The 16,024-nt window shown below is 44.0% G+C and overlaps 1 protein-coding gene across 1 annotated transcript in view; it reads right to left on the reverse strand.

Annotated features, from left to right (window-relative positions):
* The window catches only part of Kif6 (kinesin family member 6), a 287,668-nt gene extending 274,342 nt beyond the window's left edge, over nt 1–13,326 (reverse strand). Inside the window, exons 1-3 of the mRNA XM_035451464.1 lie at nt 13,261–13,326; nt 7,170–7,279; nt 1,716–1,790 (exon numbers count right to left, since the gene is read on the reverse strand). Coding sequence (XP_035307355.1) covers nt 1,716–1,790; nt 7,170–7,279; nt 13,261–13,326 — 251 coding nt within the window. The remainder of the gene's footprint in view (nt 1–1,715; nt 1,791–7,169; nt 7,280–13,260) is intronic.
* Nucleotides 13,327–16,024: the final 2,698 nt, after the last annotated feature.

The raw sequence follows: 16,024 nt of genomic DNA on the forward strand, positions 1-16,024 counted from the left end.
GTAACCTGGATTTAATACAAAGAAATGTTTCATGACTATGGTTATATAAGAAATACTTAAAGCCTATGTGTCTGTATTTTATCAATGAAGAAGATGGTATGGGATAGAAAGAGCTTACTTAAGGCAAGATCGAAGAGTGTGAGGGACAAGGAGCAACAATAGGTTTCTCCCACTGTCCACAGAAAGTGACATGAACCAGTAGATGAGAAAATTGGCTCATTTAGAAGAGATATTTTTTATCTTAGCTGTAAAGATGGATGGGTATGGAACCATTCTAATGGCTTCAGGGTCAGACAGCAACCTCATTGGCAGTAGCTCCCAGTGAGATTCTTCACAAAGGACAAGGTGTTTGCCAAGGGCTGTGCCTGTCTAGACAAGTGGTTCCCAACCTTCCTAATGCTGCAACCCTTTAATACAGTTCCTCATGGTGTGGTGACCCCCAACTATAACACTATTTCCATGCTACTTCCTAACTGTAACTTTGCTACAATTATGAATCATAATGTAAATACTTTGGAAATAGAAGTTTGCCAAAGGGGTTGCCACCCACATGTTGAGAACCACTGACCAAGATCCAAGAAAACTTTGCCAAGACACATCAATATATTTGCGTTTGACTCCCCAGCACCATCAGGCATATTTCATTCTTTATGGTCACCAGCCTGGGACTGTTGGGTACACTGTAACATATGGCTCTACACAGAAAGGGCCAAGCTTTGACAGGTCACTGAGGTATGGCAGAGCCAACCATCATTAGGCTTCTTGAGTGTCATCTTTTATTCTTTGTCCATCTAGTCATTTGTTTGAAATACTGAGGGGCCATGGAAATGACTGTGGTAAAGTGCTTGTTTGCCATGTAAGAATGAGGACTGGACTCAGATTCCCAGCACTCAGGGAAAAAGCCTGGCATGGCGTGTATGCTTTCACCCCATCACTGTGAATGCTTTCACCCCATCACTGTGAATGCTTTCACCCCATCTCTGTAAATGAAACAGGCAGCTTCTGGGTACTCACTGACAAGCCATTCTGGCTGAAATGGTGAACTTCAAGTTCAGTAAGAGACTCTATCTTACAAAATAAGGCAGAGAAACCATTGAGATAGACATCTCCATATTGACCTTCAGTGACCTCTAGTTTCCACATTCTCAAGCACTGATAAGTACAACCACACACATAGAAAACCATCTTGATTTCTAACACCAGTAGCTATACCACCTTGAACAGTGCCAGCCTACATAATCCTTGGTTTATGGAACCTCTTACAGGATTTCTTTATATGTTTATGTGTATGTGTCTGCATGTTAGTATGTACACAGGTGTGTAGGTGACCTTGGAAGCTAGAAGAGGGTGTTAGGACCCCAGGGCTAGAGTTATAGGAGGTTGTGAGCTGCCATGTGGGTCCTGGGGACTGAACCCTGGTCTCTGCAAATGCAGTGTGTTCTCCTTGCCATGGAGTCATCACTCCCTCCCACACTGGACCTTTTAAATGAGACTGAGAAGAGCTGTTCCTTCTGTATCTCTGGTTTGCTTGGAGGTTCATAAGCTGAGTCCAAACAAGCAGCTATTGATATGAATAATTAATGCCATCACTGTTGTTTCATGCCCTGAAGCTAGAGTGTGTGATTGATACATGGAAGCAAATGACCACAATTCCCCGAGGACTGAAGACAAGACAAAAAGCCACAAACCCACTGACAGCGTCTAGGAAGTCCTACCTCTCAGCAACTGGTTTGGCAATGATTTCAAAAATGATCTCTTGCTTTGCATCTTGGTCAAATATCCTTTGAAATCTGCAATGTGAAAATGGTGAAAATGTGAAAATCTCAAAGCTACACCTTCAAATACTACTGGATTAATGAATCTTGTTTTCATGAACAGGTTTGTAAATGACCCCAGGCTGACATCACTGGGCTTAGCTAACCTAACACAATGTTTGCCCTGTCATCGCCCCCACACTGTGACATTGTAATCTTGCTCACAAATGGTGAGTGAACAATATGGCTTTGACAAGATCTGTACAATTGTTCCCCTCTGAAAACAATCACACCAGCTTTGAACCACATAATAAACTGTGTGTTTCTAGCTCTCAAGAGGGACAGTGCAGCAGGCTTTCTTGGACGGCCAGCCCCTTCATCAGGACATGGAGACTTCGTATTAGATAAGAATACTTAGCCTTAGTTTATATTTATTTCTAGCTCTTATAACTTGGTTAGCCCTGTTTCTCTTCATCTATTTTTTCCCTTGGGGTTCTTTACCTTTCCTTCTGTATGCCCTACTTCCCTGCTCCTTCCATGGCTTCCTGGCTGCGGGCCATCTGGCCAGCTGGCCCCAGGCATCTCCTCTTTCTCCCTCCTTTTCTCTCAAGCCTAGATTCCTCCTCCTACTTACTGATTTTCTTTGCCTGCCACCCCTGCCTATGTCTCTGCTGCCTAGCTATTGGCTATTCAGCTTTTTATTAGACCAATCAGGTGCCTTAGGCAGGGTAAAACAGCAACACATCTTCTAATAGTTAAACAAATGCAGCATAAGCAAGCGTAACACATCTTTGCCTAGTTGAACAAATATTCCATAATAGGACAGTGTCTGTGGCTAGTATCAGAGTCAAACCTCTAGAAATGCATGAGTTGGGAACCCAAGAAGAGGATGTAAAAGGCCCCTGGGCTTCTAATGCCTGCCCTGTGAGGAAAGACAGCAAGTGTGGACTGTGCAATCCCTGGATGTGAGCATCTGAACTGAAGTTTATTGCCCAGGCATTACAAGCCTCCTTCTATGATAGCGATGCCAGTTTGGGTGCTGTTATCTCGTTTCCTTGCCCATGATTCAAAAGTCAGAAAAGACAGCTCTGTCCTGCAAAGCCAGGTCTTCATCAGAGCGGCAGGGAAGGGAGTTCTGGGAGGTGGCAGAGTGGCAGTTCCATCCTCCTTGCAGAATCACCCTTAAGTTTGGTACAGGATTACCAGCACAGCAGGACACTCGGGTGAGACAATCTCTTCTCCTGTAGCAAGTTCAGCACCCACTGAAACATCATAAAGGAGGATGTTCCACAGAGCACTGACTGGCCTGTTTTTATGTTTTCCATATATTTAACTCTCTCTCTCTCTTTCTCCCTCTCCTTCTCTCCCTCTCTTTCCTCCTCCTTCCCCCTCTCCCTTCTCTCTGCACACATGCGTGATGTGCACTCTTTCCTTGGGTTTCATCCACCTTTTGTTTTGAAGACAGGGTCTCTCAGTGGCCTGGAGTTCACCTAGCGGGCTAGGCCGGCTGGCCACAAAGCCCCTGCTCTGGGTTTAGAGGCTTGCCCTCCCATCTGGGGTCGAACACAGGTTATCTTGCTTGTAAAGTAAGTACTTTGACAACTAAGATCTCTTGCCAGCACCTTACATTTTCAAAATAAAGGTGGAGCAGGTACAGTCTTTAAAAGTTTCAGATGCCCTGAAACTTTTGAGGGCATCTTAAGCAGCTTTCATGGTGGCTTTGGATCTCTGGTCAGCATGCCTGCCTACCACACAAGTCAGCTGGCTACAGCTAACTGAAGTAGCGAGACTGCAGGGGACTTATAAGACAGTTTTACTGCTGGGGAGTACAGATGGATGCCCAGAGTTAGATTAGAAATATAAAACAGAAAGAAATTTATCATCACAGACCAATATCAACTTCCAAGGACCCCTAGGGCTTACCAACCTTCATTTGAAATGAGCAAATGGTGAGACAGTCTAAGGCAACAATTCTCAATCTTCCTAATGCTGTGGTGACCCCCAACCCTAAAATGATTTTGTTGCTATTTCATAACTATAATTTTGCTACTGTTATGAATTGGAATGTAAATATATGTGTTTTCTGGTGGTCTCAGGCAACCTCTGTAAAAGGGTCATTCATCCTCATGGGGGTCACAATCCATAGGCTGAGAACCAGTAGTCTAAGGACTTAGGAAGCAAAGTCGATATGAGGAGGTAGCATTGCTGTTGGTGGGCCTGGATCACTCCTTCAAGCCTATAGGTAAACCACAGCCTTAGATCTGAACACCAGCATGGCACAGAAGTCCACAGAGCACACAGCCACCATGCATGAGGGTGCTCTAAGGAGCATAGTCCAGGAGGGGCTCTGGGAAGCTGCCTATGAACAGGGCCTGCTGGCTTCTCTCACCTGGTTGGTGGTGACCTTGAGGCAATATGACATTCCCCACCCTGCTTCCCTGAGTACTAGGAATGACACCTATTACTGGAACATCAAGAGGTGCCAGGCACTTTCAAGATGGCACTGAGTCACATAGAGAATATATTCTGAAAGGTTCCTTGTAGAAAGTTAATTTTTGTCAGCCTATCTACTTACTGACTTATGTATTTCCAAAATACATATCAACTGCTTCCCAAATGCTAGGTACTCTGCCATGACTGAAATACAATTTCAGAACAATACCTGTAAAACATATTGAATTCCTTGGGAGAGAGGCATGATACCCTCTGGTTAGAGAGATGGCTCAGCCATCAAGGTTGAGAGGCTGAGAACACTTGCTGCTCTTACAGAGTGATGGGGGAAGTTCTTCTGTGTATGTGTTTGTCTTATTAGTTGATAAATAAAGCACTGCTGGCCAATAGGGGAGCAAGTTAGGTGAGACTAGGAGAGAAGGAGGATTCTGGGAAATGTAGTAAAAAGAAGTCTTGTGATACAGGCAGGAAGTGACATAGCAGGCAGCTTCAGAGCAGAGAGCAGGAGGAAGAGGAAGCCATGTGATCCCAGCAAGACAGGACACATTCTGCCGGCGTCCTCCATAAGGTAAGTCTTATGATTATGGTTGATAATTAAGACTGAACTATCAGATAAGAAATCCTAGTCATTGGCCAACAGTATTGTAATTAATATAAGACTCTTGTGTTATTTTGGACGGTTTCCAGCACCACATAGGGCACCTTGCAACCACTTGTGAGTCCAACTCCAGGGGATTTGATGCTCTTTTCTAGCCTCTGTGGGCCCCTGTATATAGATTTCTCACAATACCTAATACAGTGCTCATATGCATGTACACATAATTTTAAAAACTTAAAGGACCTTTACACCCATTAAATCATTTTAAAATTATATCTTCTGGTCTTTAAAAGAATAGTGGAGCAAGAAACAATCCAGATAGTTCTATTATCTCCATACCTCAGAATGAAAACTTCAAGATGAACGTTTATAGTTAATTGGTAATTGTGCATTGAGCACCAAATATCTCCAAACATTTCACTTTCACAACAGAGTTACAATATGGACAGGAACTTTGACCAGATGTCTTCTGAAGAACAAAGGAGAATCCTAGAATTCAGAACAGCTACATTAAGTTCAGTCCAAACTCTGATGAATTTGAGGCCATGGAGATAAGAAGTGACTGGGGAACCTCATGCCCATCAATAACACACCAAGGCAGAACGTGGGATTCCCGAAGACCAAGATGTACTTTCATTCATAAGGATGCTGTGTGGCCTTTGCCTGAAGCCCATTTCAACTGCACACAGTCTAATCTTCTAGTCTGAAGCCTCTTTTGAAATCTTCTTCACCCCATAAGATGGCAACCCCATCCTTCTAAATGCTCGGTCCCAAACTCCCTAGCCTCCTTGGTCCCCCTCTTTCTATTTTACTCTGTAATAAGTTCATTGGCAAACTCTGACATCTCTGGCTTCCAAATTAGAATCCAATTAGAATAGAGCCTGGTATCCTCAGACCCACGTCTGCATGTGTGCAGACCTCTTACATCATACAACAGCATTTGCACACAGTTCATGCTCCTCTCTCCATATATTCTACAGATTTCTCATAACGCCTAATGCAGTGCAAATGTCATGTGAATAGCTTTATGCCATGTTGTTTATGGAAAGATGACAAAAGAACCTGTGTGTGTGTGTGTGTGTGTGTGTGTGTGTGTGTGTGTGTGTGTTCAGTTCAGACAGTTTTAATTCTGTTTACTACCTAGGTTGGTAAGACCCATGGATGCAGAGTAGGAAACAATGGACATTTCTCAGCACTCCACTTCCCTGTCTTCTCCCATCTGTCCCTTGCTTGCTCTGTAGGACTCATGGTCCCCTTTCTTTCCTCAAACAGACAAGCACTCTTCTATCTTGAGGACTTTGTTTTTCCTGTCCCTATGGCCTGCACCTCTCATCTCTCAGGTTACCAGTAAAGAATGCATTGCCTAAGAGAAATACAAAACTACCCATACATGTTATCTAAAGTGCTCCAGCCACAGTTCAAAACAGAAGAAAAAGGGAGCCTGGGAAATTAATTAGAATAATATATTTAACCGATATACTCAAATTTTTGTCATTGTGATATGGGATCAACAAGAAAAAAAGTTCCTGAGATATTTTATATTCTCTTCATTTTTTTTTCATATTGAATCCTCAGAATAAATGGATACATTACAGAGTACCTTGTTTCCAGACAGAGGTGAGTCAAGTGGATGGCCCACAGGACATCATAGGTACTGAATATGGACCTGTGCACCTGAGACCTGTGTATCGTTCAAGTCACAAACAAAGCCCACCTAAGTAACACAGAGACTGGACCATAACATCTCACCTTTAATAGCATCTACACATTCGTGGACTTCATGAGGGACTGATCCATAATAAGTAGAGCAAGATAATCTTAACACTGAAGCTGGACTCTGGTACTATAACCATGTTACTTCTTTATTATCTATGTGTGGTGTCTATGTGCATATTTGTGTGTAGTGGGGTGCATTTGTTCACAATATGTTTGTGGAAGTCAAAGGGCAGCTTCACATGTCCATTCTCAGGGTTCATTCCAACTTCTGTCTGAGAATGGAGCTCTCGTTGGCCTGCAGCTTTGCCAGGCTGGATGGTTCATGGGCTCACAGGGCTCCATCTCTCTCTGCCTTCCATCTTACTCTTACTGGTATCTCAGGGTGCATTACTGTGTCCATCTTCCACATGGGTTCGAGGGATCTGAACTCAGGTCCTCTGGCTTGGAAGGCAACTACTTTATGGTCAGAGCCATCTCTCCAGACCAGGAATATAATCTCAAACACAGAAACCTACCTTTTAACCTTGGGTACAATAATGACCTTGAGCACTATGTACCACCAGAGGTGGCCATATTACGCTTGCCACAGAAATGGGGCAACAGAAACTGAAACTTGCTTAGTAAACAAAAAGGAGGGACACAAAGCTTACTTAAACCTGTAGTTTTCTCGCTTATTGTTCACAAATCCATCTGCCAGATCTCGGGGTAAGAGAATTTCCAAGCTAGGTGTTAATTTTTCATCTTCATCTATAGAATAAATCTGCAAATATAAGAACAGGTAGATATAAATGGTAAAATTCCAGCATGGCCTCTGACCTGAATCAATTAGCATTGTAATGGTACAAAACCTGTGATTTTATGACAAAATGTCATAGCACAGTATAATATGTAAAATTTTCTTTGAACTGTTAGTAGGCTCATACAAATACATAGAACAAAACAAGAGTTAAAACCTAAATGATGCTTGTATTAGTGACATTTGTTAATGTGATAAAATGCCATGACCAAAAATACATTTATGCAAGAAAGCGTTTATTTTAGCTGTGGTTCCTGTGGGAGAATCCATGAGGGCAGGGAGAAGACATTACAGCGGGGGATCAGAGCAGGAAGCCTGGAGATCATATCTTCAAACACTAGTATGAGGCAAAGAGAGTGACTTGGGAGTGGAGTGAGGCCATAAACCCACAAATCCCAACCCAGTGACATACTTCCTCCAGCAAGACTCTAGCCTCCCACGGTTCCATAACTAATAGTGCCAACAGCTGGAGACCAGGGGGAGCCTATGGGGGACATTCCCATTCAAGCCACCGGCAGGCTATATCAATGTTCTGATGATCTAATATCCAAATTTGTTTGTGTAAATACATCCTTGATAAGAAGATCCTCAAAAGCCTTATTCTAGGCACTGCTTCCCCATCTAGAGAAGACGTTCACATTCTTGCTACAACTACATGAGCACTTCTGAGCATGTGTGAACTACAGACAAGAGTCACAACAACGACATCTGAACCTTCTCAGAGAGCTCAGAACCTTCTCAGTTATATCCCCCAAATCCAGAGTTTCAGGAATCTGATAAGTCATGTGGTTTGAAAAGATGTGTTTTAGTGTCTTTGATATCTTGTGCTTTCATGAAAGCTCAGCCACTACTCACTAAGTGACCTGGGAGAAATCACTTCCACTTTCCAAGCTGACATGGAAGTAGAGAGCCCTAAAACCTTGCCAATGGAACCATTTTCTGATTCTAGTCTCTGTTACCCACTTTTTATTTCTTGGCCAGGAAAATCAACACTCAAAGCTAATAAAAACAAAACAAAACAAAAAATCCCAACAATTTAATGTCTGCATGCTGTACCCAATGACCAGGTGTATGACCAGGCACTGCTCTCAGCGTCAAAGGTCCAATACACAAAGTATGGGAAACAAAATCTCCAGGTTCCCTCGCAAAGAGCAAGGGTGGGAGTCTGATGATGTAATGCAAATGGAAGTATTCTGCAATGCACCATGAAAAGATTGAAAAAAGGCTTCTTGTCTTTCACCAGGAAATAAAATACTGTCGTACAGACAATACTTCCTGTTTAAGTTAGATTCATTTAGACTTATGATTAGAAGGTAAGAGTCATATTTTTACCCATGGAAAACCCAAGTTTATAGAAAGCATGAATAATTCCCAAAGCAGATTTTTTTTTGAATTTGAGACAGGGTCTCACTATGTAAACTTGACTGGGTTGGAACTCGCTCTTTTGACCCAGCTGGCAGAGATCCATCTATTACTGCCACCAAATCCAAGTGCTGGGATTAAAGGCATGTGCCATCATGCCTAGCCTAAGTCGTTTCTTACTGGAACAACTTACTTAAAAAACATGAAAAGATCAGGTGAAAAAGCCATTTTGTAAAATAAAATTTCTGAAAGCAGAAGAGGCATTTGAGGCTTTCTAACTAGATATTTTTCTCCCAAGAGACATTTAAAAATTCTATATTTCTAGGTTAGAACCTAACACAACCAGCAATAAATAAATGAACAAACAAAACAAAACCGAAAGTCAATGAAATGATTCCTAATGATACTCTGCTGTACTTGCAGACCAGAACCTAGCACACTCATCATTAGTCTTCATCTGGCAACTGGTGGGAGACAATGCAGATACCCACAGCCAAACAGTAGGCAGAGCTCAGGAAATCCCATGGAAGAGGGAGAAGAAGGATCGTAGAAGCCAGAGGGTCAAGCACACCACAAGAACACAGCCCAGGGAACCAACTAACCTGGGTTCACAGAGATTGAACTGACAGCCAGGGAGCCTGTATGGGTCTGACCTAGGTCCTCTGCATATATGCTATGGTTGTGTAACTTGGTGTTCTTATGGGACTCCTACCAGAGGGAGTAGGGAGTGTCTCTGACTTGTCTGTCTGATTTTGGGACTCTTTTCCTCCTACTGGGTTGGCTTGCTCAGCCTTAAAATGAGGGGATGTGGCTAGTCTTATTATAACTTGTTATGTCATGTTTGGTTCATATCCTTGGGAGGCCTGCACTTTTCTGAAGGAAAACTGAGAAGTGGGTCTGGGGGAGAAGAATGGTGGGGAGGAGATGAGGGAGAGGGAACTGAGAGAAGACTAGAAACAATTTATCCTGCAGGGCAGGGCGTTACTAGTTTAATAGAAGTGAGTAAAAGGAGTGCGTATGACATGAAATACACAAAACTGGGGGGTGACACATAATTTAAAAAATCCTTTTCTTGGGTGGAAGCTAGAGATCTGAGTGGTTAAGACTGCTTCTATTGTTTCAAGGGACATGGGTTGGACTATGGCACCCAGTCACCAGCTCTGGGGCATTGCTGCCCCCTCTGGCCTCTGAGGGTATCTGCACTTACTTACACACACACACACACACACACACACACACACACACACACACACACACACACACATTTTAAAAAGGAATCTTTACAGACAATTGGTATCTCTCTATGCACAATAATCAGAAAAGGAGGGACTGGGGTAGCAGATGAATTCCCACCACTGTGCTTAAGACATCTTTCAAGGCATTGGGAAGTCAAGAGCTAGAGGGTGGCACAGTGCAGATGCTTCCCCAGCGTCCAGATGGCCCTGAGTTCAAACCCTCACACTGCCACCACTAAAGAGAAGAAAAAAAGGTCCATTGAACCAGAAACTTTAGTCTAACAGAGTGGCTTTTACCCTTCCTCTATGTGTGGCTCTCTCTCTCTCTCTCTCTCTCTCTCTCTCTCTCTCCACTTCGTTGTGTGTGTGTGTGTGTGTGTGTGTGTGTGTGTGTGTGTGTGTGTTGATTCTGAGATAGGGTCTCAGTGTAAATTACTGACTGTCCTGGAACTAACTATATAGACCTGGTTGGACTTGAATTCGCAGAAACACACCTGCCTTGCCTTCCTACTACTGGAATTAAAGATGTTTGCCACCTCACCCAAATGTTTTTTTTTTTTTTTCAAAAGCAAAACAACAAGAAACCAGGGTCTCAAACAGTAGTAGCCAATACTATTGGAGTTACCGGAGCTCACTATGGAGCCCAGGTTGACCTCAAACTCACAAAAGTCCCCTCACCCCAGCACCACTACCACTGAGTTCCTAGATTGACAGGTCTGGCCTAATCTGTAACTTGATATGACTGATATTTTTATGGCTAAAGGAGTTATATGGATGAAGCCTTGGAAATACTCTTGGGTCTGTACTGTAAACAGCAATCACAGTCAGAGAGACAGCCACGACGTTTATAGGGACAAGAAGAACCCTGCTACCCTGAGGCTTCTGAAGGGCAAAGGAGACACACTGGCCAGGTATGTGTCAACTCCTGTTCTCTTCCGCTTGTGCTTGCAGCATAATGAACTTCTATGACAGAATCTGATCATATCATGAAAATATGATATGATGTCTGAGCTTACTTCCTGGAGGACCACACAACCACTCTGTCCATCAAGAACATGACAAAGAACAAACTAAGCTTCAAGACTCCTCGAGAGCACCCCAGTTCTATCCCTGCCCACCTCCTAAGCATAGCTGAGCTTCTCTTTGACTGCCAAGCAAGTCCAAAGTCTAACAATCGAGAGGTCAGTGCTACATGTGCTTTAAAAGGTCTCTGTGTGGGTAACCTCGAGGAGAGTTTGGAGCAAAGATGCCCAAAGTTCTCTCCCTACTGTTTTATTTAACAAACATGACTGATATGGGGACTGGGGAGATGGCTCAGTGGTGAAGAGCACTTACTTCTCTTACAAGAGAACCTGGGTTTGATTCCCAGCACTCACATGGGGGTTCACAACCATCTGTAACTCCAGTTCCAGGGGGATCTGATGCCCTTTTCTGGCCTCTTCAGGTACTGCATGCATGTTGTATACATTGTTCTGATGCAAGCTCCACCTCAGCCCCTGGCATCCATATACCCAGACTCTGGAATGTTCTGGTGGAAGCTCTACCTCAATACCCCTTCCCCATTCTCTCTCCCCAAACCCTGCTTTACTCCAGAAAGCATGCCAAACAGGACTCCTCCCACAGAGATGCTCAAGACCACCCCCTCAGGTATTTAAAATGTCCTCCCCTGTCCCAGAAAACAGACTCGTGGTTTTCCTGTCTCTTTTTCATCTCCTCTTTGGGGAGGCTGGGAAATCATCTGGGAGCATTTTATCCACTAAACCTGGGCCTTTTCTAATTTGGTTTGATTTGGTCTGATTTGGATTACTGTGTTGATAGAGAGCCTTATCTGGGTACAGAAAGGTTTCACACATAATATGTACATGTAGGTAAAACATTTGTACAAATAAAATAAAAAATTCCAATATTTTTCTCTGGGGTCTTTTCTTACAGTTTTCCTGAATGTTTTTCATGGAATAAAGGCCACAGATCACAATGGCAGAGACATTATAATCTCTTTGTTTTCGGGACATAAATTACTAGAGGCCAATGCTAAATTATAGGATGCCATAATGTTACACATTTGCATACACAACATACTGCAAAGGAATAGAGATAAAACAATATTAATGATACACTTATTCTAGGCATCCATAAACATGAATCAAATTGCCTGAATACTCACTTTGGACGTCAGGGAAAAGGTTTTGGGGGTTTTGTTTTGTTTTCTCTGTAGAGGAAATGTAAGTTTAAAGTCCTTATTTAAAATTAAACTTGGTGCCTCAAAACAAACAAAAATCACCTGGAAGGGGGTGGGACTTGTTGGGAAGCAGGTTTGGGTGGTAAAGTTAGGAAGAGGAGAGAAGAAATGGAGTGAAAGAAACAATAAAAATTCCTGATACAAATGTAAAGTTAAAAAAATAAAGGCGGGGTGGTGGCCCATGCCTTTAGTTTCGTCTTTTAGGAAGCAGAGGCAAGTGAATTCAAGGCCAACCTGGTCTGCTTACTGATTCATACTGAGTTCCAGGCCAGCCGGTACTACAAAGTGAAGCCCTGTCTAAAGACAAACAACAAATTAAGCTACAATTAAACAAAGGTGAATGCCTGTAACTCACCAGCTGGGCTCCCTGGCCACTTTACTTAACCTACTACACAGTGTCCTCCTGGGTAAATGGGGACAATGGCAAGAGCCCCAGCAGAGGATCAGCAAAAACCAGAAAAGAGACCTGCCAGGTGGTACTTTCTCCAAACACTGCCATGACCGTGCTCACCCAGGAGGCAGGAGGGGACGTCTGTCTCTGTCTCCACAACCTTGGCACACATCTTGGCTAATGCTTTCTGGGGTCGGGGTGTGTGTCGGGGCACAACAAGTCTACTGTGAATGCATGTCACAAAAAGTCTGTGAGCATCGCAGAGCAGCAAAGCAGCTAGATAAGACATGCATGCTACAGCCTCTGCACCCTTGCCTGTCATTGTGTGATCCTGCACTCACGAGCGTGCAGGACAATACTTCCTCACCTGTTGCCCTACTGGGGACCCTTCAGCCCCAGCTCCAAGCTGTGTGTGCAGAACTTTGGGCTGGGGGCAGTGTCCCGGAAGAGTGCAAGGAGCACCTGTTTGTGGAAGGGCACGGCGTAGATGAGTGTGCAGACAGGCCTGCTGAGCGTGCACGAGTGTGCAGAGAGGCCGGCTGAGCGTGCACGAGTGTGCACACCCTTACCGGGCTCCAGGCTGAGGCTGTGGGCGGGCCCTGTCCACCCTCGGTCCCGCCCCCCGAGCTGCGCCCCGCCCCCGCGCTGCGTCTCGCCCCCTCCCCCACGCTGCGCCCCGCCCCCCCGCGCGCCCAGCGCCCGACCCCGCGGCCTGTACCCCTTGCTGCTGCTTCCGCATCGAGGGCTTCACCCTGGCGAAAATCTGGATCGTCTGCTTCACCATACCAGCGGAGACTCCACATTGACCCTTGACCTTTCCGAGTTAGGCCTCCCCAAACTTCCTACTCTCACCTCCTGTTGAGACCCTAGCAACAGTAACCAAGGATGCTACCCAAGCAGCACCGCGGCCAGCGGGAACCCCGCCCCCTTTCCTCTAATTGGTCGTGAAGGGAGAGGAGGCTGAGGGCGGGGCGAACGGGCTGCGCATGCGTGTGGCAGCGGGAGAGACGCTCAGGGACCTGGGTGAGGGTCTGTAATCCCAGGCCTGGCCGGTTCCCAGCAGCTCCCTCCCTGTTCCTAAATTCTCTGTCTGGTCAGTCACTGCCTTTTTTGTTGCAGCTCCGAAGCTGCCCTGAGTTCACTGGGAAATCACTGTGTGACAAAGCTGGTTCTCCACACAAACCACTACCCAGTGGAAGGGCGGCGCTGAGTCCCCGGGGAAAAGTCTACTTCCCGGGAGACGTCTGGAAACGGGGAGCTCTTGGAGACGGGTCCCACCTCCATGCACCAGGAAAATGCAAATTAAAACCAAACCGCAATGTGGCTCATATCCATAGAGGCTGAGAACTTTGTGAGAATACATGCATGCATGCATGCATACATGCCTACACACATACATACATACATGCATACAAACGAATGAAAGAGAGACAGAGACAGAGAGAGACCACCTTTCCAACGTTTTTCCTCAGAAGCCCAAGTTCTGGGTGCATCTCCACCTTTCGTTTGTGTGATTTTTGTTTTTTGTTTTTGTTTTCCCAGAAGACGGAAGGTACTTTGTGATCCACCCGCTGCAATTTGGGGACATTTGTCTCAGAGAAATGAAAACTTCTGTTCACAAGAAAGTATGTTGTTTGCTTAATTGCTAATACATCCTAACTGTGGGCAAGGTGGACAGTTTTGCAAACTTAGAATTCTCTCTTAAAAGGAATGAACCATTGATAATGTGTAACAACCTGAATGAACCCCCTGAATTGAAAACAAGCAGATATGAGTCCCTTTATATAACGTTATTGAAGTGACAAAATTCCAGAGATGGGGCCCTTAGAGGTCATCAGTGAGATAGAGACGGCAAGAGAATAGAACAAACATAAAAAGCCTCCGAGTCAAGTGAGGATGAAGAAGATTGGTGACGCCCTCTGGGCGACTGTCTTGTTATGGAGCTATAGGGTCCTACAAGAGGTTCCTGTTGTGGAAACTGGGGGAAGGGCACACAGTTATCTCCAGTATGTTTACAGTGTACATCTACAATTAGTTCCAAAAATAGCTTTTTAAATGACATTCTTGAGCAAATGAATAAATAGGCCAACCACAGATTGAGAGCTTGATATTTTTCATAACATATAGCTAATAAAGAATATCTAAACACATTTTTAAACCAGTGTAAAATCCAATCATAGACGAGCAAATAACCCAGGCTAGGGACATAGCTCAGCAACAAAGGACCTGTGCAGCATGTGGAAGGTCAAGGGTTCAAGGCCCCAGCATCCTAAGGAAAAGAATAAATCCAATTTTTGGTTCTGGAGAGAAGGTTCAGTGGTTAAGATCTATGCTGCTAACTCCCAGAGACTGGAGTTTGACTCCCAACACCCATGTCTGGTAGCTCACAACCACCTGTAACTCCATCTCCCTGGAATCTGACACCCTCTGTAGGTACCCTCACATACATGCACATACACATAAATAAGTAAATAAATAAATCTTTCAATTTGAAGTTTTAAAAGATACACAAATATCTGAGGAAACACTTCATTCATGAAAAGATTATGTGGCTGGCAAATAAATACATAAAAAGATAGTGGATGTCATTAAACCACAATTGGACACCATTGCATACCTCTTATAAAAGTCAAAATAAGGAATGGATATTGACAGTACTAAGTGTTGGCACAGATCTAAAGTATCTAGAACGTTCAAGTTCAGTAGTAAGACAAGATGTACACATCATTTTCAAGAGCAGACTTAGAGTTTCTAATAAAGTTAAGCATACCCATGTCACATGGTCCAAAACAAAAGCACAAAGCTCTAGGCAGGAATGTTCGTGACAACTTCATTAGCAATTGCCAAAAACTGGAAACAAAATCTTTGGACCAACAGATAAACTGCCAGTTCCATCCAAACAGTAAAAGGGTGGACTGTAGGTGCCTACAGCATGACAAAATCTCAAATTTATTATGCCTAGGGAAAGATGCCAGATCGCTAGTTGCATGCAATCTAATTTCATTTATCTGATATCCTAGATAAAGGAAAACTATGAGGATACAAAACAGACTTCCAAAAGCTAGAATAGGAAAGGGAATTGACTGCAAAGGATCATGGGTGGGCTTGAGGTGCAGTGATAGAATACACCTTTGAGTGTGTCTATGAGGGGGTTCTGGGAGGTTTAGCCGAAGATTTCTTTGAATGCAAACAGCACAATCTGTTGGACGGTGATCACATTCTGGACTGAAAGGGAATGAAGAAGAAAGCTAGATCAAAGCTAACACACACCTTTGTCTTCTTCTGGATCTTCTGAGATGTGAGCAGTCAGCCTCACCTCTTCTGCCGCCTTAGCCAGGAGTTATTCCCATAGCTGGACTCAAACTATGCACCAAAATGAAATGTTCTGCAAGATGCTTCTTGCCAAGTATTTGGTCACAGCAACAAGAAAAGCAATGAATAAAGCCTCTGGTGTATATGAATGTGTGTGTGTGTGTGTGTGT

The sequence above is a fragment of the Cricetulus griseus genome (assembly GCF_003668045.3).
Source record: "Cricetulus griseus strain 17A/GY chromosome 1 unlocalized genomic scaffold, alternate assembly CriGri-PICRH-1.0 chr1_0, whole genome shotgun sequence".
NCBI lineage: Eukaryota > Metazoa > Chordata > Mammalia > Rodentia > Cricetidae > Cricetulus > Cricetulus griseus.